Source organism: Mesoplodon mirus (genome assembly GCF_964341445.2).
Source record: "Mesoplodon mirus genome assembly, chromosome: 3".
Taxonomy (NCBI): Eukaryota; Metazoa; Chordata; class Mammalia; order Artiodactyla; family Ziphiidae; genus Mesoplodon; species Mesoplodon mirus.
In genome coordinates this window covers 143,953,804-143,980,067 of record NC_138978.1, presented here as the reverse complement: position 1 = coordinate 143,980,067, position 26,264 = coordinate 143,953,804, and the positions used below count along the sequence as shown (strand labels likewise).

At 36.8% G+C, this 26,264-nt stretch overlaps 1 protein-coding gene across 1 annotated transcript in view; it reads left to right on the top strand.

Annotated features, from left to right (window-relative positions):
* DTL (denticleless E3 ubiquitin protein ligase homolog) overlaps positions 1 to 26,264 on the top strand; it is a 39,780-nt gene that overhangs the window by 5,610 nt on the left and 7,906 nt on the right. Inside the window, exons 3-13 of the mRNA XM_082616257.1 lie at positions 517 to 615; positions 1,617 to 1,678; positions 1,763 to 1,883; positions 7,462 to 7,527; positions 8,750 to 8,862; positions 10,119 to 10,192; positions 12,062 to 12,165; positions 12,481 to 12,585; positions 15,445 to 15,557; positions 21,025 to 21,114; positions 23,509 to 23,644. Of these exons, the coding sequence (XP_082472383.1) occupies positions 517 to 615; positions 1,617 to 1,678; positions 1,763 to 1,883; positions 7,462 to 7,527; positions 8,750 to 8,862; positions 10,119 to 10,192; positions 12,062 to 12,165; positions 12,481 to 12,585; positions 15,445 to 15,557; positions 21,025 to 21,114; positions 23,509 to 23,644 (1,083 nt within the window). The remainder of the gene's footprint in view (positions 1 to 516; positions 616 to 1,616; positions 1,679 to 1,762; positions 1,884 to 7,461; positions 7,528 to 8,749; positions 8,863 to 10,118; positions 10,193 to 12,061; positions 12,166 to 12,480; positions 12,586 to 15,444; positions 15,558 to 21,024; positions 21,115 to 23,508; positions 23,645 to 26,264) is intronic.

Below are 26,264 nucleotides of genomic sequence, written 5' to 3'. Positions count from 1 at the left end.
CATGCCTATATCATATGCTTTTATTTGCTATTGGCCAGTACCACTTTTGTTTTGTTTAATTACCATGCTTGATTCAGCCCTTCTTTAAATAAGAGATTATTTGAGGATTGGTGTTTTTTTTGTTTGTTTTGTTTTTGTGGTACGTGGGCCTCTCACTGTTGTGGCCTCTCCCATTGCAGATCACAGGCTCCAGACGCACAGGCTCAGTGGCCATGGCTCACGGGCCCAGCCTCTCTGTGGCATGTGGGATCTTCCCAGACTGGGGCACGAACCCGTGTCCCCTGCATTGGCAGGCGGACTCTCAACCACTGCGCCACCAGGGAAGCCCTCAGCCATGTTTAATTCAGAAAAACCTCTCTACCATAGCAGGTGCTATTTGGGTAGAATCATCTTACCTCTTTTCAAATAGATTGTAGCTATTCAGTTAATTTATATTTTGTTGTTTATATAGATTTAAACTCAGCTTTAAATTTTTTTGTTACTCTTTATATATTTTATTCTTTATTTCTTATTTAGCTCCCAATATGGAGCATATACTAGCAGTTGCCAATGAAGAAGGCTTCGTTAGGTTATATAACACAGAATCACAAACCAGTAGAAAGAAGTGCATCAAAGGTAAGTCGGGGTCTAAAATATTTGTTTGAACATTTTTAATTCATAAAGCCTCAAGGAAGTTACTATTTGAATAAATTCTCAGTGATACTCACTTCTGATTAAGCCTGTTTAGGGGCCAGGCTGAAAGTAAATGGTGGACTGCCTTTCTGTCAATAACTGTTAACAGCAGCAAAGCCTTTATTGAAAGTTAAGAAAAATACATTTTAGGATGAAAAACAGGTTTTCTTTTAAAAAATTAAAATTTGTTATATTATACTTAATGTGGGGAAATGTTGCTTTAAAATATTTATATTGAAGAAACATCTTCCATACATAAGGCAAAGTTCTACCGACCTTAAGAAGGTAATAATCTGGAACTAGTAAGTCAAGTGTTGAGATAACTAAGGTAAAACAAAGGCTGTAGATGATGTAGAGGAAATACAAAGAAAACGCCACAGGTGTTACAAAGAGCTCTTACGTATCAAAGAAGGTGAGGAAAATTTTTCATGAAGGATGGGACATTTGAGGCAAACTGTGGTATTTAGACCCGTGGAGGTGGAATAGGACACCCCAGGTGGAGGGAAAACCATTAGTAAAGGCCTAGAGATAGGAAACCATAGGATATAATGAGCATATAGGGAGCACTCCAGTTTGGTTGGAATAGGATATACAGAGAACAGTAAGAGATATGGCCAAGCGAGCAGAATTTTGAATGTCAAACCAAAGTACTTTAAACTCCATTCAGAGAGCATGATGAAGATTTCTGAGAATATTTCATAAAGATTCCATTTTAGAGAATGTATACCCTAATGGAAAACAATCTGATATCAAACGGTAGTTTTATGGGGTAATGAAGGGAATGTGCTATGTGTGCAAGTCCACAAATTCTCTTTGGCCCATGGACCTTAGTGTGCTGACCACTGATCTTTTCACTACAGCTTTCAAGGCACTTCAGCTGCTATTAGTATGGCTACCACAAGACATAGTTTAGACAGTTCACATTCACCATTTTCTTTGTTTAGAATGGATGGCTCATTGGAATGCTGTCTTTGACCTGGCCTGGGTCCCTGGTGAACTTAAGCTTGTAAGTGACTTTCATTTTATTGGGATCTGGGTAAACACTGGTAAAGGGTTGCTTTAAAAAACTGTGAAACCTTATTTCTGAAAGGTTACAGCAGCAGGTGATCAAACAGCCAAATTTTGGGATGTAAAAGCTGGTGAGCTGATTGGAACATGCAAAGGTCATCAGTGCAGCCTCAAGTCAGTTGCCTTTTCTAAGTTTGAGAAAGGTAGGTATATGCTTACCCTCTTTCATCTCCTTAACCTCTTTCATGGTGAAGTAATAATAACCTGTAATTGTTTCCACCCTTTCCCCTGTCAAAGTTGCTCCTTTACCTACATAGATGTTTGAGATACTTAATATGACTTGGAAACCTCAATGAAATTAAGTTGGATTTTAGTCCCATTCTAATGGATATTATCTCCAACTTGTCCCTGAAAGTCAAGTGTCTTCAGATAATTTTTTTCTGTAATCTTGCAGATAAGGTAAAAATTCACAAATAGCCACAATCCCTCTGTTCAACTTTGAGTGGCCTTTGAGGTCAAAGCCTGTACTGGACACTGATTAACTCCATTTGTAAAATAGTTACATTAACTCTACTTGTAAAATTTAAATGGAGTATGAGGCTGGGTGGGAAACCTGATAAACTGGACATGATTCTTTACCTAAAAAATTTACCACATAATTACTTTAAATGGCCCAGTTCCCTGGTATGTTTTCAACAGTTATTTACTCACAATTAATCTTTCTATATTTATTTAACTATTATAATGGAGAAGGAAGATTTAAAGAGGGCTATAATACAGAACAGTACTATAGTAGCCGGGGAAAAACTTAGCAGGGGTATCTGAATGAGCTCTTCATTTCTGTTTTTTTGTTTTCTTTTCTCCTTCCTCCATTTGTTTCTCACTAAATAAGAGTGAGACAACAAACATTCATCTCAAAGAAGTGGCTGATCAATCTGATCTTAATCGCGGAATAATAGAAATAAACAGTATAGTTCCCTTTATCATTAAAAAATATTCTATTTTTAAAAGGAATGTTTTTGTTTATTTACCTGAGCACTCAGGAGTACTAAACTGAGTTGTTGAGCTGGTTTGGACTTTAAAAAAGGTCAGTTGGTTGCTGTTGAGACTGGAACCTTGAAGAGGAAATACATGACATAGTTTTTATCTCTGCATAACTTTTCATTAACACATCTGTTGTATAAAGTTAGGTATGCTTGTGTTCTAGTTTACTACACTCCTGTATCAGAGTTCATTGTAAGTTTATAAAAATAATTTAAAGTCATAAAATCCTTAAAGTAAATTTGTTTATTTAAAGGGTAATAAAAAAGGGAAGCACCATATCTTTCGGTCCCTTTGCTTAATTTTTAAAACTGTGCATTGAATCTATGCCAGTGTGGTCTAGTAGAAAAAGTGGTAACCTTTATCATGGCTCCCAGTAGTTCACAGGTGCCCTAGTGTGAATTAGTCTGGTTGGACACTGCCCCCAAGGCCTCATAGTTTGGTTGCTAAAACACAGATTTTAGCCCCTACCCCCTCAGCCAAGTGTTCTTGTGCAGGGCATACTTTTACAACCATACATAGAAGCCCTGTGTTTTGTTCTGCTTTCTGCCTTTAAATTCTTGGGCAGTCATTTTTATCTCCCAGGACCTTCACTTCCGAATTCACAAAAACATTGTAAGCATAAAAATGAAGTGAGATGTGAATGCACACACACACACCAAAACAAACAAACACAAAACTGAGGAGCATATAAATGCTTAGTGGGTTGGTTTTGTGGGGGTTTTGGTTTTTGGGGGGGGGGGGGTTGTAGGTAACGTGGTAGGAAAGATCATGATCTAGTTCTTTCAGCCCTACATGGACAGGATACAAATAATACTAAAGGACATAGTTATACTAGTGGAATTTGCCTTCCCTAAATATCTACCACCTGAAAACATGGAAAATATTTTCATCTCTAATTGTCAGTTACTCACAGATGTGTGTTTTGTGTGATAAAATGGGTGTTAGAGGGGCTTCCCTGGTGGTGCGGTGGTTGAGAGTCCGCCTGCCGATGCAGGGGATGCGGGTTCGTGCCCTGGTCTGGGAAGATCCCACATGCCACGGAGCAGCTAGGCCCGTGAGCCATGGCCACTGAGCCTGTGCGTCCGGAGCCTGTGCTCTGCAACGGGAAAGGCCACAGCAGTGAGAGGCCCGCATACCGCAAAAAAAAAAAAAAAAAAAAAAAATCGGTGTTAGAACTTCTAGTGAGTAATTAAAAATAATTATAAGTGTTTTTCTATTTCCCCTCCTACAAACTTATCTTCAGATTTGCACCGTCTTTCTCATTCTTCATTCTCCAGTTTAAGACGAATCCTTCTTCCTAGGGCACTGGTTCTCAACCCTGACTCATTAGTCACCTAGGGAGGTGTTTTGTTTTGTTTTGTCTTTATTGAAATACAGTTGATTTACAACGTTGTGTTAATTTCTGCTGTATAGCAAAGTGACTCAGTTATACACATTGGGGAGGTTTTTTAAAATACCAATTAAGTGTGAATCTCTAGGAGGTGGGCCAGGCGTCTATTTTGTTAAAATTCCTCAAGGGATTCCAGTGTGCAGCTAAGGTTAAGAAACATTCTTGATCCTCCCCAAGACCTTACATCCCCACTTACATCCCCACAGCTCCTCTGTCTTCAAGCTTTCCTTCTCTTGGCTCTTTCTCCATAGGAAAAACTCAAGCATATCTGTGGCCTGTCCAGAAAGAAACATCTTAACCTTGTATTCTCCTTCAGCTATCATCCTTTCTTATTTCCTATCTCTTCTAAGTTTCTTAAGAGTAATCAAAACCTGGTTAAATGTCCTCATCTCAGTTTGGTTCAATCCATTCCATCTCTCTTCCTGAAATCACCCTGCCTTCTACTTGTTCAATATTTGACACTTCTGGCAAGTTATTTAAAAATTCATGAAAATTGTTTTCTTCCTTGGAATCTGTGATACCACTCCCTCTGGTTCTCAGTATTTCTGTTTATTCCTTCATAATTGCTTTTGTGAACTCCACTTCTTTACCTAACATGAAGTGTTGACATGGCCCAGGATTTGGTATTTGGCCATCTTTTCCTTTCAGTCTGTGCCTTCTCCCTGGACAGTTTCATTTATTCCAATTTTGTTTTGTTTTTTGCTCCACTTATATTGAACCAGATTGTATTTCCAGCTTTCACTTTTCTTACAAGCACTTCAAGTTCAGCATACCCAAAACTGAACTCATGATTTCCCCCAGCAGCACCATCTTTCCCCTGTCCTCTGAAATCATTTCTCTTCAACCTGAAGAACGTCCCTTAACATTTCTTGCAGCTCGAGTCTGGTTGTAATTAATCCCCTTTGTTTTCCTTTATATGAAAATGCCTTTATTTCATCTTCATTACTAAAGGATATTTTTGTTGGATATAAAATCCAGGTTGACAGGGTTTTTCCTTTCATTACTTGAAGGTGTTGTTTCACTGTCTTACATGGTTTCTGTTGAGAACTCTGTGGTCATTTGAATCATTTCCCTGTATGTAATATGTTGTTTTTCCTGACTGCCTTTGGGATTTTCTGTCTTGGTTTTCAGCAGTTTGACTGTGATGTGTCTAGACGTGGTTCCCTTCAAAATTATCCTGTTTGAGGCTTGCTGAGCTTTTTGAATTTGTAAATTTACAAATATGTGTCACTGAATCTGAGAATTTTTCTGCCGTGATTTCTTGAAATATTTTTTCTGCCCAATTTTCTCTCCTGAGACTCCAATTACTCATGTATTAGACTTTTTGAAATTGTCCCATGAATCCTTGAAGCTTTGTTCATCTTTTTCAATTTTCTTAAATTTGAGATATAATTAACACCCATAAAATTCACCCATTTAATGTGTACATTTCACTGGTTTTTAATTTTCTTATACAGTTTTGCAGCCATCACCACAATCTAAGTTTAGAATGTTTCCATCAACCCAAAAAGAAACGAGAACCTGTTAGCAGTACTTTCCGTCTTACCAGCTCTACACAACCACTGAACTACTTTCTCTCTCTATAATTTGCCTCTTCTGCACCTTCGTATAAATGGAACCACACAATATGTTGTTGGCTTCTTTCACTTAGCATAATGTTCAATCTTATTTTTCTCTCTTCCTCAGATTGAATGATTTCTGTTGATCTGTCTTCAAGTTCATAGACTTTTTCCTCTGTTCTCTCCATTCTGCTCTTAAGCCTATCCAGTGAATTTTATCATTTCAGAAGTTGTGGGCTTGGGTTCTAAAATTTCCATTTGTTTTCAATAAGTTTGTTACTCTGCTGAGATTTCTCATCTTTTCATTGATTATGAGTGTCTCTTTATTTCACTTGACAGTCATGTCTGTTTTACAACCAGACCTGATAAATCAACATCTAGGTTGTTTTGAGGCTGGCCTCTGTTGATTTCTCTTCCCTTGAGAATGACGCATTTTCCTGGCTCTGTATATGGCAAGCAATTTAAGATCATACCCTGAGCATTGGGGATGGTGTGTTGGACTCTGAATTCTGTTATGTTGCTCAGGAAAGAGTTGGTGTTTTTGTTTTAACAGGCAGTTAAATCATTTAGACTCATAGCATAATGTCAAACCTGTGGGAAGGCAGTCAGTTCAGAAGATCGGATCTCAATTCAGTTCTTTAATTTAAGCCTTAGTTGCAAGCTGCTTTTAGCTTTCCTATGCACATATGGTTTGGGGGTCAGCCAGAGACTTGAGCTAAGTTTAAACATAGAATTAGGGTTTCCCTTTCTCTGCTCTCTCCAGGCTTCCCCACTTCCTCTGGCAGCTGTTGCCCCTGTCCTCTTTTCCTAGTTCCTCTGGCTTGAAAGATGGTCTTTTTGTTGGCACTTTGGCTGCCTGGTTCTGATGCTACAACTGTGGCTGCTCTCAAGGTAAAACCACAAAAAATCAGGAACTTACCCTAGGCCAGTCACTTGCTTCAGGTGTTGACTCCCTTACAAAAATTGTATGTTTTTGATCAATCTCTATACGACCCTCAAGTAGCTGATTTTGTATTTTGACCAGAGCACTTATCAAATTAATCCACCTGCATTAGCAGGTGGATTAATTTGATAAGTGCTCACTCTTTCATACAGGAAGCAGAATTTTTTGGTTTAATTTTAGAGAATAAAGTATGACAGATAAACTGGAGTTCCCCTGTGTTCCCTCCTCCAAGCTCACTGCCCTCCTTCCATCCCCAGAGTCAACCCCTTTCACAAACTTTATGTGGATGTGGTTTGTATCTTTATACTGAGACAATACAGCTTGGAGGTTTGGAATATGGGTTCTGGATACATACTGCCAAAAAAATAACCTTTGCAAGTTACATATCCTCCCTATGCCTTAGTTTGCTTATCTGTAAAATGGGGATAATAATTCCCACCTAATAAGGTTGATAACAAGGATTGAGGTCATTTATTAAAAAAGCACTTAGTATATTTAGTGTCTAAAACTTAATAAGCACTCAGTATATTTTGGTTATTGCTTATTTATCGTTATTCTTACTACAACTTTATAGTATAGTATTTCATGTGGTTTTAAAGAAAATTTACAGAGAGGGATTATTCTATCAAGTTTTTGCTCAGCATAAGCATTTTGAGTTCTTTATAATCCTTTCCCTTCACAGCTTTGTTTTCTTATTTGTGTTGAGCTATATATTTTATCATTTTTAATCTCCAGTGCCAATTACAGTACCTAGCATATAATAGATACTCTAGGAAATTTAAATTGAAATATGTGCCACTGACTGGTTTTGTTAACTTCTTGATAAACTGTTTATGTGTCTGCAGCTGTCTTCTGTACAGGTGGAAGAGATGGCAACATTATGGTCTGGGACACCAGGTGCAACAAAAAAGGTAACCTAGTTCCATTTTAATTTTCATATATGTGGGATTGCCCCATAATAATTCTGAATGAAAGAATCAACTATTTCACCTGATTACCACCAGGGGGCACATGTTCATAAACCCCAATTCTGCTCTCTTCAGTTCTCAGGATCTTAGTGATTGTTTTAAATATTACCCTCCATATTTACCTCATATTGTCTTCTGAACTATAATGCCATTTACCTAAATTATTGATGTAATTGAAATTATTAGTACATGATCTTTTATTTTAATTTTAAAAATTTGGGAGCTTTTAAGAATTGGATTAAATTAAATATAATTATACTCACATTGCCCCATGATGCCATTAAGCAGAAAGCAATGATCATCTCCCTGCTTCACTTTTTAAAAAAAAAAATTATTTCTAATAGACTATTTTTTAGAGCAATTTTAGATACACAGCACAGTTGAACAGAATGTACAGAGAGTTCTCTCTGTACTGATATACCTCCTGTCCCCACACAGCCTCTCCCACTGTCGACATGTCCAATGTCCAACCAGAGTTGGACATTTGTTATGATTGGTGAACCTACTCTGACACATCATTATCACCCAGTGTCCGTCTGTACTTTACATTATGGTTCACTCTTGGTATTATACATTCTCTTGGTTGTGACAAACGTATAGTGACACATACCTACCATTATAGTATCATACAGAATAGTTTCTCTGCCCTAAAAGTCCTCTGTGCTCTACCTATTCATCCTGCACGCCTCCCTAACCTCTAGCAATCACTGATCTTTTACTATCTCCATGGTTTTGCCTTTCCCAGAATGTCATATAATTGGAATCATACAGTATGTAGCCTTTTCAGATTGCCTTCTCTCATTTAGTAAGATGTATTTAAGGTCTGTTTATGGCTTGGTATCTCATTTTTTTTTAGCATAGAATAATATATCATTGTCTACATATACCACAGTTTTATTCATACATTCCCCTACTGAAGGATATCTTGGTGGCTTCCAAGTTTTGGCAGTTATGAATAAAGCTGCTATAAATATCCATGTGCTTATTTCCTTTTTATACATCATAATCTCACCACAAGAGATGTAGTACAGTAGCCCTGCTGGCTTCTAATTTCACTAATTTAATAAAGAATATAATTAATTGTGACATCTTATATATAAATGTTACATTCAGCGTGGGAATAAAGTTCTGAAACCTAAACCATTTACCTTGGAATATTTTTCAGATGGATTTTATAGGCAAGTAAATCAAATCAGTGGAGCTCACAATACTTTAGACAAGCAAACCCCTTCAAAACCTAAGAAGAAACAGAATTCAAAAGGGCTTGCTCCTTCTGTGGTAAGGTTTTATAGCTGTATACATGCGTGCAGATCTTGACAGTAGCATAGAGTCTCATTTTAGGGAATTCATTGGGCATAAAATAGGAGCTAGAGATTCAGTCAATGAATGAGAATCTTCATTTCCTCTTGATGTCACTGGTTTATTGCTTAATACCAGTTCAGTACCTACGGTACTGGTACTCAAACTCTAGTGTGCAACAGAGTCACTTGGGAAATATGTTAAAAATTCAGTTTCCTGAGACTCATCCCTAGAGATCTCCATGCATACACATCATCTACAGTATGATGTGATTCATTAGGAAAGGGAGATGGGTAGTTTGAAGAAGCATATTAAGTACCATGATACAGTATTCTGTAGGGGAAAAGAATCCCTGTTGTTGTTTTCATAATACAAACTGCAGAAAAGATACGGGTTTTTTATTATTTTTTTTTAATATTTGGCAAAAGATTATAAAATATTTTGAGAAATATTGGGGTAAAATATAGTACCTCTTTAGCATATTATAGTCAAAGCTCAAACAATGCCCATAATACAGCTTTTTTCTTTAAGAAAAATCACCAGTGTTCTTACTCGAATTTATTTATTTTTCTAGTATTCTTGGTCTGTAGAGTCTTAGTTAATATTTTGGGGATGTGTGGTTGCTAGAACATTAGGACTTAAAATTACACGGGCATGAATGGAAACTGACAGGGTTAGCATGTGGTTTTTGGAGGCCAGATGAAGTTAAAATGAGTAACATTTCAGACTTTTCATCAGATTCTTAGCCAAGAAAACTTAACAGCAATTAGGAGGTAAAACTCTACTAGCTCCTTTCGAGTTTTCAGAGCATGTAACCATCTTTCGTTCACAATTCTTTAGACACTCGTATGTGACAATCTGGATAGACGGCAACATTTTATAGATGAAACAGGTACAAGTTAAATGAGGTTCCTAAGGATGGACAGTAGGGATGATTTCAAGTAGAGCCAGTAGACAGACAGGTACTAAAATCTTGTGTTAATCACCAGTTTTTTCCTGAATATGAGTCAAAGTGTTCATACTATGTAATATAACATGATGTTTAGGTCATTTTCTTGCTAAAATTGCTTCTTGGTCTGCATATATATCTGACTAGGATTATTGGAAGGGCAAGATCTAGTCATACTCAGTTTAGGGGAAAAAGCTATCATTTTAGCACCTTGGTCTCTTGATAGTGAAGATCGTTATACCCAAAATAGGATTTCCTTCTTTTCTTTTTCTTCCTTCTGCTGTAGGATTTCCAGCAGAGTGTTACTGTGGTCCTCTTTCAAGATGAGAATACATTAGTCTCAGCAGGAGCCGTGGATGGGTAAGTCGAGTCTTTATTTCTTGGTTCTTTTGGTGAGCTGTCTTTCATGAACTGTGATGGGGAAGTCACCTAGACCCATTATAATTCAATGTGTGTGCTTTTAACTTTCAACATAGTGAGTACCCAGCTGAGAAGAGGAATTACAGATCACACTGGAAAATATCTAGTTAGGACTCTTGCTCAAATAGTTAAATGAGATAATGTATCACGCTTAGCACATTTCTAGCACATAGGAGGAGTGTTGGCTGCCGCTGCTATTATAGAGAAGCTGGCTGGGTAACTTGCTTGTCTGTGCAGTGTAATTTAATCAAGGATTCTTATTTTGAGGAGCAAAATTTCTGTTACAGGCATATATCAGAGATATTGCAGGTTTGGTTCCAGACCACTGCAATAAAGCTAATATCGCAATAAAGTGAGTCACACGAATTTCTTTGGTTTCCCAGTATATATAAAAGTTATATTTATATTATGCTATATTTATATTAGTATATTATAGTTTATTATATTACTATATAGTTATATTTACATTATAGTCTACTAAGTGTGCGATAGCATATGTCTAAAATAATCAATGTACAGACCTTAATATAAAAATATTTGATTGCTAAAAAATGCCAAAACAATTACAATAGTAACATCAAAGATCACCAATCACAGATCACTATAACAAATATAATAATGATGAAAAAGTTTGAAGCATTGGGAGAATTAGCAAAATGTGGCACAGAAACATGAAGTGAGAAGATGCTTTTGGCAAAATGGCACCTATAGACTTGCCACAAACCTTCAATTTGTAAAAGAACGCAATATCTGCAAAGCACAATAAAGCGAAGCACAGTAAAATGAGGTATGCCTGCCTGTATTTTGGATTTTATCTTCTCTGGTTTAGTAATATCCTAAAAGGAGGAATCTGATTCTGGGCATGTAACTGGCATTTCTGGGAGCAATCTAACTAGATTGATAGGCCTAAAGACTTTCACATACTTTCCTTCCATGATTGCTCTGAATTTTTGGCTTCCAAATAAGTTTGTGATACTTCTTGATGGTTTGCTTTGTTGGAATTTAAGTTCATTGAGTATAGGGGCTCTTTCTTTTTAAAATTCTCTTCTTTGCCCCGGTTTTGCCCATTATATCTCCCAAGACATCCCTCCCTTCAAAAGTTTTAATTTAAAAATATGATGGCTTAATAAACTAGAATTTTTTTGTGTCCTCTGGACACTTAAACTCTTCTGTGGACTGAATTCTCAGGCACAAATGTAGAATTATCTAAAGGTTATTAGTTATATTTGTAAATGGCTGTGAAAGATTTGCTTCCAAGGATACTTCCCTTTTATAACCAAGCTTGTGTTTTCAAGTTGCCTACAAAGTAGATGTAGAAAATTAAGGAAATTATTCCAATAGATGAAATGAAAAAATACTTTATTTCACAGGAAAATTTGTTTAGACTAGATTACTTAAGGAGTTAATATATGGAGATATAACCATAGGGACAGAGCTTAGCACTTAATGATGTCAAAGGTTACATGCAGAATGTTAAAGGCTTAGGAAGTGCTTTTTTCTGAAAACAATGAAACAATGACCATCAGCAGTCAACCTTCATCTTCCTTTTCCGCTCCCTTGAAGTAAACTCAGGGCAACCCATCAGTGGGTCAGATCACATCTGTTTCCGTTTTGCCAGAATTGTTAGCCTGACATTGGAGACAAGAGCATGAGATAGTTCAATCTGTTTCCCAATGACATATCCTCACTGTACCTGGTTGATGTGCCAGGGGAATTAGATTAAAAGTCATTTCACATTCAGACGTAGTTGAAACTGATTGGTGTTGGAGAAGGACTACAAAATAACTATTTCTTTACCTTGGTTTTTAGGGTAATCAAAATATGGGATTTACGTAAGAATTATACTGCTTATCGGCAAGAACCCATAGCATCCAAGTCTTTCCTGTACCCAGGTAGCAGCACTCGAAAACTAGGTAAGCCTTTGCGTATTCATTAGGACTTTTTTGTAGGGCTTTTTTGGATATGTAAGTTTTTGTTAAAATTTTTAAAGTAAATAGCAAGCTAGTTTTCAGCAACTATTATTCTCTGTTGACTTGAGAAACTAATATATGGAAGTGTCTTTTTGAAGTTCAAAAGTTAGAAACTCCCAAGAATACTTTTGGTTTGTATATACTTTAGGGAAGAAGAATTCTGATGATTCTTCTTGTGAAATGATCTAAAAAGATCATTTTCACCTCAGTTCTACTCTCCTTCATCAGCACATGCTAACTAAAGTTTCCTTTTTCTAGGATACTCAAGTCTGATTTTGGATTCTACTGGCTCTACTTTATTTGCTAACTGCACAGATGACAACATCTACATGTTCAATATGACTGGATTAAAGACTTCTCCAGGTAGGAGCTTAGTCATTCAGATTCTCTTTCCTGGAAACTAATGTGGTTTTTTTCGTTAATGAGAATTTAATATTGATTTTCTTTTTTTCTGCACCAAATTTATGAAGACATATGAGGACTTTGGGGTCTTCGATTAGTTCCAGTGATGTTTTCATAGATGTATTTACCTTGTGATGGTTTCACAAGTGAACAGAATCCTGCTCTGTGTGGTAGCTTAATAGTGAGTCTCTCCCGAAATTATACCCCTTTGGGTATACTTAAAATTATCTCAATTTTTGTGGGATAGAGAAGGCTGTTCTGTTCAGGTTTTGTCCTATTTGGGAGCTGTTCATTAAAATTAGGGGACCTCTGGATGTTTTCCCTAACCTCACCTTTTTATTTTTCTTAAAGAAAATTATAAGTGACTTTAAAGCTGATAAATGACATTTTAAAAAATCAAAGTTTTTCAAGCATACTCTAAGAGGGTTATTTGAATTTCATCATTTTAAGAACATTATCAATTATTTAAGCAAGCTGCATATTTTGTAACCTACTTCTCTGGTATAGCTCTGTCAGAAACTGACTTTGAATTCTATAACCAATCCCTAGAGCCACCCAGTTCCCAGTAAAGTAAGATGTGTTGATAAAAAAGAAATCTTAAAATAGTACAGAATTTAGCTGGGCTCTTAGAGAAGTTTCTAAAGACTGACCCCTAGCCATTGTTAGGACTTTGGTATCTGTGGCAGTTACCCAATTGATATTTTCAGTGCCCTGGGTTAGGTCTGACGTTGTCTAAACAAGAATAAGAGTATTTGGAAAAGGGAAGAGGTTTTATAACTTTGCTTGCTGTCTTCGTGAATGGAATTAGAACTTGGACAACTTCTAATTTATTTAGCCATATAAAACAGACTCTTTAAAATTTTTCCCTAAAAGATAAAAGCCTAATTATATTATCAGATGTCCAAGAGCTCTTTCTGTATCATTTTGTTATAGTGTGGCACCAAAAAGGGCTTTGAATTTAGTTGTCCTTCTGCCATTAAAACAAATATGCCCAAGGCCACTTTACTAATAATTTAGTAACCTTTTTCCTGTGCTCCTGAAATAATTTGATTGGCTCTCATATATAGATAGGTAGGTAGGTAGATAGATAGGTATGTTCCTTAGAAATTGAAAGACAGACGTGTGTGTGTGACACATCTGGTAATTGCTCATCTTTTTCAAAACTTTAGAAAGGGTCCTGGACTCAATACTTGATCTCCTATACTTTTTTTTTTTTTTTTTTTTTTCCCTTTTTGCGGTATGCGGGCCTCTCACTGTTGTGGCCTCTCCCGTTGCGGAGCACAGGCTCCGGATGCGCAGGCCCAGCGGCCATGGCTCACGGGCCCAGCCGCTCCGCGGCATATGGGATCCTCCCAGACCGGGGCACGAACCCGTATCCCCTGCATCGGCAGGCGGACTCTCAACCACTGCGCCACCAGGGAGGCCCTCCTATACTTTTAATTTACAGCATTTTATTACACTAAGTGATGTTCATAAAGATAACTCTGAAGCACTTTAGTGAAACATTTTAAAAGCCTGAACTGTCAAAGATTAAATTAAACTAATTAAAGCCAATATAGGTTTTAGAAGGATTTTTCACATGGTTTGAAACATTTACTGTGTACTTTATGTTGGCTTTCTTAGACCAGCAGAGGGCAATGAATACTTATGAGTTTAGTGGGAAATTTGGTCTGTAGTTTTCCATTCGTAGCTAAGAGTTGAGAAAGATGAACAATTGTAGTTTTGGAGTTGTAGTCAGAATAAAGGAGCCTGTTTATTTTGTGGGGATTTATCTATCATAGTAGCTCTATAATATGTGTATCTGAATTGATTCATATCCTGCTTAACTTTCACAGTAATAGTATTTGATGTGGGGGTTATTTGATGTGCAGGCTTTTTCTTAAAGGGCTATAAATACAAAGTTTTTTTTCCAATGTTATTCTAGCAAAAGGAAGGGGTTTTTGTGAGTACTTACAGAAAGCTGTTAAGTCCCTTAATAATTCTTTTTTCCCCTCCATTAGAAGATTGGAGTGAAATACTTTTTCCTGCCTAAATGTATCCTTAAATTTTCTAATGACTGAGATTTTTTTCTTTTATTTCCTAGTAGTATTCTGATGCCAGAGACCTCAGGTTTTGGTCTCCTTAGGATAAAAGAACTTGTCAAGCACATTATGCTAGATTGGATAGTGAGGAGTCTAAACCTAACCTAGTTGGAGTATCGTACATATGAATATATAGCTTACCCCACTGGCCACTTCTACTCTTCAGCCTATTTAAAGTGCTAGATTTAAGGTTACCACATCTCAGATAAGCTATCCATAAATCTTAACTCTCCTTTCATTGATTTTTACATGTTCATACAACAAATGTTTGAAGACCTCCTCTGTTCAAAGCATTATAAGGTCTAGTGAGGAAAGAAAATGATATTTATGAAATTTATCCTTAAGATAAGTCTAAGAGGAGGAAAGATCAATGCTTAATGCAATGGAAAAAACCTAGCCTGGGGTGGGGAGAGAGGGTCTAATAAAGGCATTTTACTAAAGGATTGGACCCCAGCTCCATTCTTGTCCTTTAAGAATATTTTTCATCACTTCTCTACAGCCAGCTCCATACCAAGTATTTGGGCTTAGATTGTGAGATTGGGTCTAATATAAAGCCTCTTTCTAGGATTTCCATTCTTTTCCTGCCAATGTCCAGTTCTTTTTTATTTGGTGACTAGCTTGACCATCTGCTTCAGTAATCAGTACACTAATAAAACTTGTTAGAACATGTATACTCTGCATTTATTTGAAAACTGGAAATAACAAGAGCCAAGTAATTTGATTTTTTTTCCTCGGGCAGTGGCTGTCTTCAATGGACATCAGAACTCTACCTTTTATGTTAAGTCCAGTATTAGTCCAGATGACCAGTTTTTAGTCAGTGGCTCAAGTGATGAAGCTGCCTACATCTGGAAGGTAAGTTACCAAACTTTCCCCACAAAGGTGAGGCTGAAGTATTCTTGCAAATATTTCTTCTGTCCAAGATGAGGTAAGGTTAATGTAAACACATACTTTAACTTTTCTGTATCAGATGTTTAGTAAAAATTGCTTCTTGCCTCTTAATATAGCCAAAACTTCACTCTGATTCTGACAGAAGATATCACACTTTCATGGTCAGCTTCTCAGAAATTGACAATCCATATCCTCCAACAGTTTTACAGATTATCAGGAAGTTGAGAATTCAGAAAACTGGAAAGAATCTTAAGTACTTTGTCCTGCTTCCTGGAAAAACATGCTGTTCTGCCTTTCTGCCCTGTGTTTTCAAACTCTCATTCAAAACACAGTGTTTGGATCCTAGAATCCTACCCCCGAATCACACTTGCAAAAAACACTCACTCAAAAATATTCATATAATAATTGTGTTCTTTACTCTCCTCTAAGTGGCCAATCTTCAGGCTGTTGAAATAAATGTGGTTGCTTTGTTAGTTTTGTATATCTTTAATAGCATTATTTATTCATTTATTTATTTTACGGGTTTCCCATTTCTGTTACAGAAATTTATAATTTCTTTTTTTACATTTTAAATAAACAGTGGTTCTAAACTGACTACTATAGGCTAAGAAACTTAATGCTGTCAATTTGAAGTCAAGTGGAGAAAATTGAAATACAAGTAGCACTTGCTGACCACTGGAAAATGTCTCTTGTGGAATAATTAATTATAGAAATGTCTGAGTTCAGAGAAAGAATAAGAGCATTAAGGCATTGTTTTCCTAGGGCTAGAAACTATTATCTTCCAGATTGCCCTATAATATCATAAACTTCCTTGATATTGGTGAATTGAATGATCAGAGTTCATGCATTTTGGATTTTAGAGTCATAATGTCTAAAACTTCATAGACCTATAGGTTCAATATTATCAAATTCCTTCTCAGGAGGAAATTGTATCATTCTTAGTACTGCCAATCTCTAGAAAGTCATATCTTTAATGCAGGACGGGGGTAGATCCTGTCAGGTATGAAGCATAATTCTTCAGCTTAATTTCATCTGGTCCTGAGGGAGGTACTAAAAAATGCTTTTTCTATATACCTCTAGGTTTGCAACTCTAGTTGCAAAATTGCAACACTACCTTATCAAAAGCTTTAGTAACAATAACCTAGATGGTCACAAGGTGGAGATACTGTTCTATCCAAGATGCCTTTGTGTTGACCTTACCTCTTTTTCTTCAAGCACATTTGTTGTATTTTTAAAATGAAAAATTTGCTTATAAAATATACACTTGAGAACCCCCTCTTATGGTAAGAGTTTTTACATAGCTTCCTGTCTATAAAATTCTTCTGACTTGAGCTTTAAACTTTATGTGATTAGCACTAATGTTTCTGTCTCATAATCTGGTCTTATGCTGTGTACTTATTGTCTTTTGGTTTTCCCTTTCCCCTTCCCTCACTGTCTTACCTACATTTCCCTTCTCAACTTAGTTAGAGGATTTTATTCCTACCAAGGTCTGTATCTTTTTAAGTTTTTTCTTAAAAACAAAATTTCAGACATACCAAAAAGTATAATAAAGGATTATGCAAAAAAAAAACACTTTAGGCTCTGATCATTTTTTTAAATCATTTAAAATCAGCTTCTGAATTATATATATACATAATTATATATAATTATATATTATGTATGTGTATATGTATAGTCTTATTGCCAATTCTTTAATTTATTTGTTTTCTGTGTTTTGTTTTTTTCTTTTTATTGCCAAGCCTTAAATTCCTCCCTAGCTCTAGTACGAATGCTTGCTTTTTTTTTTTTTTTTTTTCCTTCTTGGTTTCAGGAAATCAGGGTTGAGGGATGCTTCCTCTTTTTAAAGACATGAAGTAAAGATACTTGGTGGTTCATTAGTAACCCATTTTCAGACATCCAGTCAGTGGGTATCACACACATGGGTGACCCTTTCTGAATTCTAGGCTGGGTCACATGTCGGTGCTGAATGATGTGGTTCAGACATGATGTTCTCCTGCCTGTCCACACATAACTCAATATGCAGGTTCTGATATTTGAGATCCTGGCAAACTTACTGCTCCTAAAATTGAATGTGCCTAGTGAGGTGGCTCAGTTTCTCTTTTCCATGATAAGGAAAAGTGGGAGGGGTGTAGTTTAAAAAAAATTGCACACAAGCTGAGTATTCAGGCTGTTAGGTCAGAATTCTCTCAGGTGTTAGGATTCTCCTATGCCAAAAAAGCCCATGGGCCCAAGAAAACAGGGTGAAAGAAGGGAGTTTTAGATCTCAAGACAGAAGAGAATGGCCTTTTAATCCTCACCCCTGGCCAGCAAAGAGGAGATGTAACATAATTAGACTTTCTGACACTGAGGCCTAAGACTTAAGAATAAAAAGATTTAATATTATGTTATTTTTCTTTTTTAATTTCCTACCCTTTGTCCTACTCTCACCCCTACCCACCTCCCCTTCCCTAGTTCATTTCTGATAGAGCCACTGAATAGTATTGAAGTGGTTATAAATAAACTGATTTGGCAGCATCATTCTACCACTGATTGGCGAAACATTGAGCCTGACACTTTAGGAAATGTAAATGATCTCATGGCAAAAACGAAGATTAGGTTTGGTTTCTAACTGGGCAGAGTAAGGAGGTTTTTTGAGGAAAAGTGCTGATCTTTTTTGCATGTTCAAGTGTACAAAATGTTTTATGAAGTCTGTAGGTTAGAGCCAGTTACTTCATAGTTCTGGGAGTTTTAACTTCGGAATTTCTCATGCCTTGAGTTAGTCTTTATTCTATAACAACTAAAATTTGTAAGAGAGGACAATTTTCTGTGTTTTGACCATTCCCAGAATGCATAGATGTTTAACTGTCTCTTGGATTTAATAGTCTCCTCTTCCTGTTTGAAAGTAGAGGGAGGTTTTTAAAAAATGAAATTATCATTGTGATAATGTTTTTATAATAATGAAGTGACAATAAATAAAAACTTATTTGAAGGATTTAAAAGTTACCTGAGTTTCGTTAGAAGAAATTAATCTTCTTTGAAGTAGTCACCAAGTATAATTTACCATCCTAGGATAGTCCTCAACTGTGAAAACACTTGTTACTAACGTTCATAAAAACTTGTTGGACCTTAGTTCTCATTCCAGCCCACAGCATGCCCTTCCCTCCACTTTTTTTTGTTGAGATAGAATTTGTATAATGTAAAATTCACCATTGTAGTCACCTTAAAGTGTACAATTCAATGATTTTTTTTTCATATAAGCACAGTATTGTGCAACCATCCCCACTGTCTCATTCCCAAACATTTTCATCACCCCATACCCTTTAAGAGTCACTTTCAGCTTCTGGCAACTACTAACCTATGTTCTGTCTCTAGGGATTTGACTATTCTGAACATTTCCTATAAATGATCTTTTATGCCTGGCTTTGCTTTCACTTAATGTTTTCAAGGTTTATCCATGTTGTTGCATGTATCAGTACTTCATTCCTCTTTACGACTGAATATTCCATTGTATGTATAGACCTTGTTTTACTTATTTATTCATCACTTGATGGAGATTTAAATTATTCCACTTTTTGGCTTACGAACAAAGGTACTATGAACATTCATGTACAGATTTTTGTTTGAACATGTCTTCAGTTCTCCTGGGAGTGTATACCTAAGAGTAGAATTGCTGAGTCATATGGTAATTAATTCTGTGTTTAACTGTTTGAGGAACCTTCCCCTCACTTTTAATGCTGTGTAAAGTACATGGCTCATGGTAATCATTTCAATAAATGCTGGCTTTTGTTACTATTATTATTCCTGCCTTATTATCAAATTGTAAAAAGTTTTTCTAACAGGTCTACCCTTTGTGGGTTTTTTCCTTTAAATCCTATAGATAAATGCAGAAATGTACATACATTCTATTGGTGGATATTTGTTTTTTCTTGACATTTATTTTAATCTTTGGTATAGACAGTCAGGTTTTCCTAGGTATTTTAAAGCCTAGGAAACTGAGGAAGGGGCAGGATCTTGAAATGAAGAGCTAGAAGCAACAGGCAAGTAAACCAATGGAGTAAAATAATGTGTTGTTACCAGGGAGGGTCAGGAGGACATGAGGATTTCCTCTTCCTTTTAACTTGCTGCTTGCAGTACTCCTTGGGCCTTGGGTAGAGAAATTTTATGGGCTGGGGCCATAAAGAATTTCTATGACTGCTAAGATAGAGACTATCTTGAAAGTCTTTTCTAAAATATGCTACCTTGTGAAAGAATGAGCTCTTGTTCTCTGTGGCATTGTAGGAGTAGGCAGCAAGTGAGGTCCTTTTAGATCTCAAGAAAAAGCCCAGCAAGGCAAATTAGATTCTGCTCTTTGTCTTCTTTGGCTTTTTGAATCATTACATATGTGCCATTTAACCCAAGAGAGGAGTAGTAATAATTGAGTTGGGTAACCTTATGAATCAGTGTGTCGAATCTCCTTAACTACAGTCTGAGGAGTCCATTAAACTTACTTAGTCATTCTCACAAATATTCTTCCCAGAATGCCTCCACTTTCTTCATACAAATGAGCAATGATTCAGAGCCTCAGGAAAATGAAAAGAGAATAATTTCTCTTTTTCAAACACGTGCTAATAATAGCTGTGTGAGTTTGTACTCCATGTTGTGCTGATTAATGCCCATGGCCTCTGATAGGGATTGACAGCTCTTGAATGAGTCAGCTGTCAAACGCACATCACTAATGACATCCAATGAGGGTGAAAATATTCTTAGTCACATGTGTAGTCCTGCACAACGTGACCCTTCTTTATACATTCAAATGTATTAAGATGCGGCAATACTTAACTTGAAAATTCAAGATTTCTTTAAGCAAATGAACTTAAATAAAATTTTAGAGGAATTTTTTTTCTAAAATGGATACAAAGTGCCATGCAGAATATAGCTTATACCCCTTCAAAATGAAGGAGTATAACTTTGGGCTTTCTTAAAAGTCAGTGAGTCTTCTTTTGGAAGAAAGACTGTCCTCTTGTCCCAAGAGATCTGCTAGCATGTCTCAGGTACCTTCAGGATTTCGTAAGTGCAGCGTTCCTGGAAGTAGCTGACGAAAGAAGATCTAACGTTGTCTAGGCTCCACTTGAAGTGTACTACCTAGCTGCTGAAGCTTACCCTTTCAGTCTTCAGTTCTAGTCAAAATATATATAGCTAGGTTGTCCAGATTTGAAATAAGACCTGTCCTGGTATCTAAGCTCATATTGTTTACTTATTTTGGCTATTTTCATTCTGTTTTCTCAGATTAATGACAGAAATACTTTCATTGCCCATTGGGACTTTTTCTGAGCTATAAGTAGGCATTTCTAGGGGCTTTTGGTAACAACCCTAAAGCTCTCTAAGGTACAGATATGGAGAGATTCGAAGCCTCTGTCTGGGAGACCTACCACTGCTCTGCTGACTCGTTTTTTTCTTTTTGATGGTGTGATAGGTCTCCATACCCTGGCATCCTCCTACTGTGCTCCTGGGTCATTCTCAAGAGGTCACATCTGTGTGCTGGTGTCCATCAGACTTCACAAAGGTTTGTAGGTGAATCTGTGGTTGGTTTAAAAAGTAGATCACAGGTTTATAGGTTTTCCCAAGGTTAGCTTGAGAGTTAATACAGACTTTTATGTTTAAATAGACATTTAAAAGATCTAGAGGCCATCCAGGATCTGTATCATCATTAATCACACATATTCTATTTTTTATACCAATAGATAAACTATTATGCACTAAAGAATAAGTGGATTTCTTAGTTCCCTAGAGTCATTCCTTTCCTAAACATAGAATTTAAGTTTTTAACATTAATAAAATTTCATTTTAAAATCAAAGGTAAAAAGAAAATCTAAGGTGAAAACTAGTGTTTCTAACTTTCTACATGTTATCAATGTGGTGTATTAAAGGTAACACCTTGACTGTTCTTCACAGTCCAGTTTGGGTTCTCACATGCCTGAAAAATGCTTACTGTGAAGTCTTAATGTGTTAGGCTGTCTGTGACTAAACTAGAGAAGAAGTAGCTCCAAAGTATTTTAGACACTTTGAAAAGAAGAAAATATACTCACTTAAAAAATTTTTTTAATAGTGAGACTAAAAACAAGTAAAAAACCTGAAAGATAGAAATCCCAGAAACATAAACAAACTCCACGTATATGTAGGGATTTCATATAATAGTGGCCCCAGTTCCACTCACTTCTCCAGGGCCTACCTTTGGTCTTTGGGTTATTTTGGGTTTGCAGGAAATGTCCCTTCTGTGGAGAGCTCCTTTTCATCTATTATGTTTTGAAGGTTTGTTGCCTATTGTTCCCATCTGTTTTTTTATCTTCCAGAATCTTCTCATGGTCTGATCTACTCATGGCATCCCTGCTAGCTTTCCAGTACTACTGTGGATTTCCTTTTATATCTATATTCCTATATAACCATTTCTGTGATGAGCTTCATGATAGACTTTTTTTGAAATCATTGCTTTAATCACCAAAAATTACACCCCAATGGCATTTTCCCTCTAAGATTCACTGATTTCCAGTGAAACATCTGCTTTTAATGTGGAATTTTATATCTTCAGAGAACTTACTGAGATGAATTTTTTTTATTATTCAGTTCATTATCATCTTTTTCCATCCATCGTATATTGCCCTTATCTCTTTGCACAGAAAAGACTCAAAGGAAGTAGCAGGGCTGTTTACTCATACCAATTTAATGACCACCTTTTTAAAAGGTTCTTTAAAATAATTTTGTCCCGAGCCTAGAATTAGGAAGATAAAATACCGCTTTAAAAAAAAAAAAAAAAGACTTACACTTTGAAATTGGAAAAACTTGGATTTAAATTCTAGCTCTGCCACTTAATTGTGGTGACCTTGGACAAATAACTTTATTCCCATTTTGTAGATGAGGTTATTTGAGTATAAGGCTTTTTATATTGTGAGAATTAAATAAGATAAAGAACATAAATTTTCAGACACTCAGATTTAGTAGTTGCTCTGTAAATAATAACTTGTTTATAGACTATAGAATAACTGGGGATTTCAGGCATTTCTTTTGAGCAGTTAAATATGTGTGTCTTCTTTTGGCCTCCCAGTGAGGAAAGGAAAAAGCTGCCAGCCTCTTGGGGACCAAGACTTAAGAGAACGTGTGTTCTTTTTTTTCTTCTCTCTTTAGTTACTGAAATAGAGAAATTATATAAACAAATGCTGGGGAACAGCTCTGGTACCAGTGGCCATTTGCCACAAGCTCTTCAAGCTGGACTTTCTCTGCCATAAAAGGCTTGGGACCAAGATCAGGAATGGTTAGATATTTTTAAAGGGGCAAAAGTTATTTTTAACTTTTTTCAGTCTAGTGAACGTGTCGTTTTCCCAGATTGCTCCTTTACCTATCTGAAAATCTTAGGGAAAGGTTTCATTCTACTTGCCACAGCATACTAGAGTCATGGACTAAATCAGATCTTGGGAATAATCCCATTACTTTAACAATAAGCCAGAACTTGAGGAAGTCAGAGGAAAGTCATACAAATTAAATGTCAGTGACATACACTGACTGATCTTTTAAGAGAAAGAGTAAAAATGACATCTTAATTTAATTACATGTTTTGTAGTTACACAGAAGGTGATAAAGATAATGACTTGCCCAACTTCTTGAGAATAAAATGAAATGAACCTGGTTTTATAGTAGAGCTTTAGGTAGCTAAGAAATGACTGGTCACAAAAGTCATACCAGCAGAATGTATATAAAGAAGAAACTAAAGGATTCACTTCTTTGGAAATCTAGAATGATTCCTGAAAGCAAGGAATGAAAGTATCTGACCTTTCAGATAACATTTTCTATATCCTGTTACATCAGGCAGAATACTCTAATCATGAGTCCTTAAGACATACCTGCTTTTTACTTTGTTGTGAATCTTTGATTGAAACTTATTAACTCCCTTCCTGGTTTTCTGTAGATTGCTACCTGCTCTGATGACAATACACTGAAAGTCTGGCGCTTGAATAGAGACTTAGAAGAGAAATCAGGAGGAGATAAACTCTCCATAGTGGGCTGGGCCTCTCAGAAGAAGAGAGAGGCGAGAGCCGACCTAGGTGAGGATCCCATGCATTTTTCTAAGTTTTTTAATGGTTTGATTGGTTTAGTTCTGTAGTACAGATGGTGAGCTAGATTTGATCTTATTTTGGTATATTTTCAGAGGAAAGCACCATCTCATTGACATTCTTTTTAATACATATTTTCTGAACACTGCTATGTTTATCATCTACACAGGGCACTGGAATATACCAGAAGATTTATTTTTTAAGTATTTGTTGAACATCTATTATGTTCTAGGCACTGTTCTAAGTTCCTGGGGATTCTGCAATAAACAAAAGATTCAAAATCCCAAAGATGTAAATGAAGCTTACATATTAGTGTGAGACTCAGTAAACAAGTTAAAGAAGTAAAATTTGTCAGATAACAATATGTGGTTAGGGAAAAAGGAAAGAAGGAATGAGAGAATAGCAAAGCATGCTGTTAAAATTTTAAATTAGGTACCCAGGGAGACCTCAATGAAAAGATGATATCTGAGTAAAAAAATTGAAGTAATGAAGTAGTAAGCCATATGGATATTTTAGAGAATGTTCTAGGCAGACAAAACAGCAAATGCAAAGGCCCTGAAGCAGGAGCAGGCCTGGCATATTTTGTGTTCCTCAAAGAGGCTAATGTAGCTGTAGTCCCTGTGGCTAAAGCGGGCAAAAGAGAAGAGGGGAATAGTAGTGGAAAATAAGGTTCTTGTACGATTTGGGCTTTTATTCTTACAGACAAAAAGCTGTTGGAGGGTTTTGAATAGAGAAGTGTATGATCTGACTTTTCTTAACTTGATCATTCTAACTTCTGTGTTGAAAACAAATTGTAAGGGGATCAGGGTAAAAGCTGCAAGCTAATTTAAAAACTCATTGAAATAACGCAGGAAGCAATGATGGTGACTTAGACCAAAGAGGTAGCAAATGGTAGGACAAAAAGTCTTCAAAATCTGGATATGTTTACATGATGGAGCCAACAGAATGTGCTGTGGGATCAGATGTGGGACGTAAGGGAGAGTTATCAAGGATAACTTCAGAATTTTTGGCTTGAGAAGCTAGAAGGGTGGAGTTGCCATTAACCTATATAGGAATCACTGCAGGAGGAATAGGTTTGGGGGAGGGAACAGCTGGATATGTTGTTTGATATTATTAGACATCTAAATGGGGATGTCAGAGAGGCAGTTAGGTGTTTAATTCTGCAATTTAGGGCTGGAGTTGTAAATTTGGGATTCATCGTCATATAGGTAAAAGGTAGCTATAGATGGAAAAGAGAATAGGTCTGGGGTCTGAACCTTGGAACATCCTAATATTTAGAAATTGGAGAGGTGAAGGAGCAGGTACAACCTGAGAAGTAAGAGAAAAACCAGGAGAGTATCGTGTAAACTAAGGAGAGAGGTCAGATGTTTTTGGCATGCAATGTAAGATGAAGGCTAAAAACTGACCTTTAGATTTGGCAGTGCGGGCAACCTTAGTGAGAGCAGTTTTTGGTGGCGTGTTGGTGGCCTGATTAGTGTTGTTCAGGAGGATGGGAGAAGAGAAGGCTCTTTCAAGGAGTCTTCCTAGAAAGGAAAGAAGAGAGATGAAGTGCTAGCTGAAGGAAGAAGCTGTGTTGAAGTTTGTTTTGGTTTTGTTTTGTTTTGTTTTTTTTGTTTTTTGCGGTACGTGGGCCTCTCACTGTTGTGGCTTCTCCCTTTGCGGAGCACAGGCTCTGGACGTGCAGGCTCAGCGGCCGTGGCTTACGGGCCCAGCCGCTCCACGGCATGTGGGATCTTCCCGGACCAGGGCACGAACCCGTGTCCCCTGCATCGGCAGGTGGACTCTCAACCACTGCGCCACCAGGGCAGCCCCTTGTTTTGTTTTTAATGAGAATATAGCATTTTGTATGTGATTGAAAGTATCCTATAGTGAAGGGGAAAATCGATGCAGGGAAGTTTGCTGGACCAGTGTCCTCGAGTGAGGGGATGATATCTAATATACATGTTGAAGAGTAGTCCTTTGTCAGGGGTGTGGATAGTTCATCCATCGTAACCAGAAGGCAGAAATATAGGCACAGTGAAGGTAGGTGGATAAATGGGATGATCAGAACTTGTGGAAGTTTCCATCTGTTCTGACAGCTTCTATTTTCTTAGATAGGAATGAGGATCATCAACTAAGAATAAGGATGAGGGGTGGAGGTGATAGAGATTTGAGGAGAGAAAAGAAAGTCTGGAATAGTCATATAGAGAATAGAAGAGTAAATGGACCAAGGAAATATGATGTTGGGCATAAGAGTCAACCTAAGGCTAACACTCATTCATTGAAAGTGAGCAGTCAGCATGGTTGTGCATCTGCTGCACAGGTACAGGTACACTGTAGGTGGAAAGTTGGTTTTAACCAGTCATATGGTTTGTTTGTTTTTTTAAATTTTTTTCAGTAATTTAATATTTTATTTATTTATTTATTTATTTATTTATTTTGCATTGGGTCTTTGTTGCTGCTCGCGGGCTTTCTCTAGCTGCGGTGAGCAGGGGCTACTCTTCGTTGCAGTGCATGGGCTTCTCATTGCGGTGGCTTCTCTTGTTATGGAGCACGGGCTCTAGGCTCACGGGCTCTAGGCACCCGGGCTTCAGTAGTTGGGGCATGCAGGCTCAGTAGTTGTGGCTCGCAG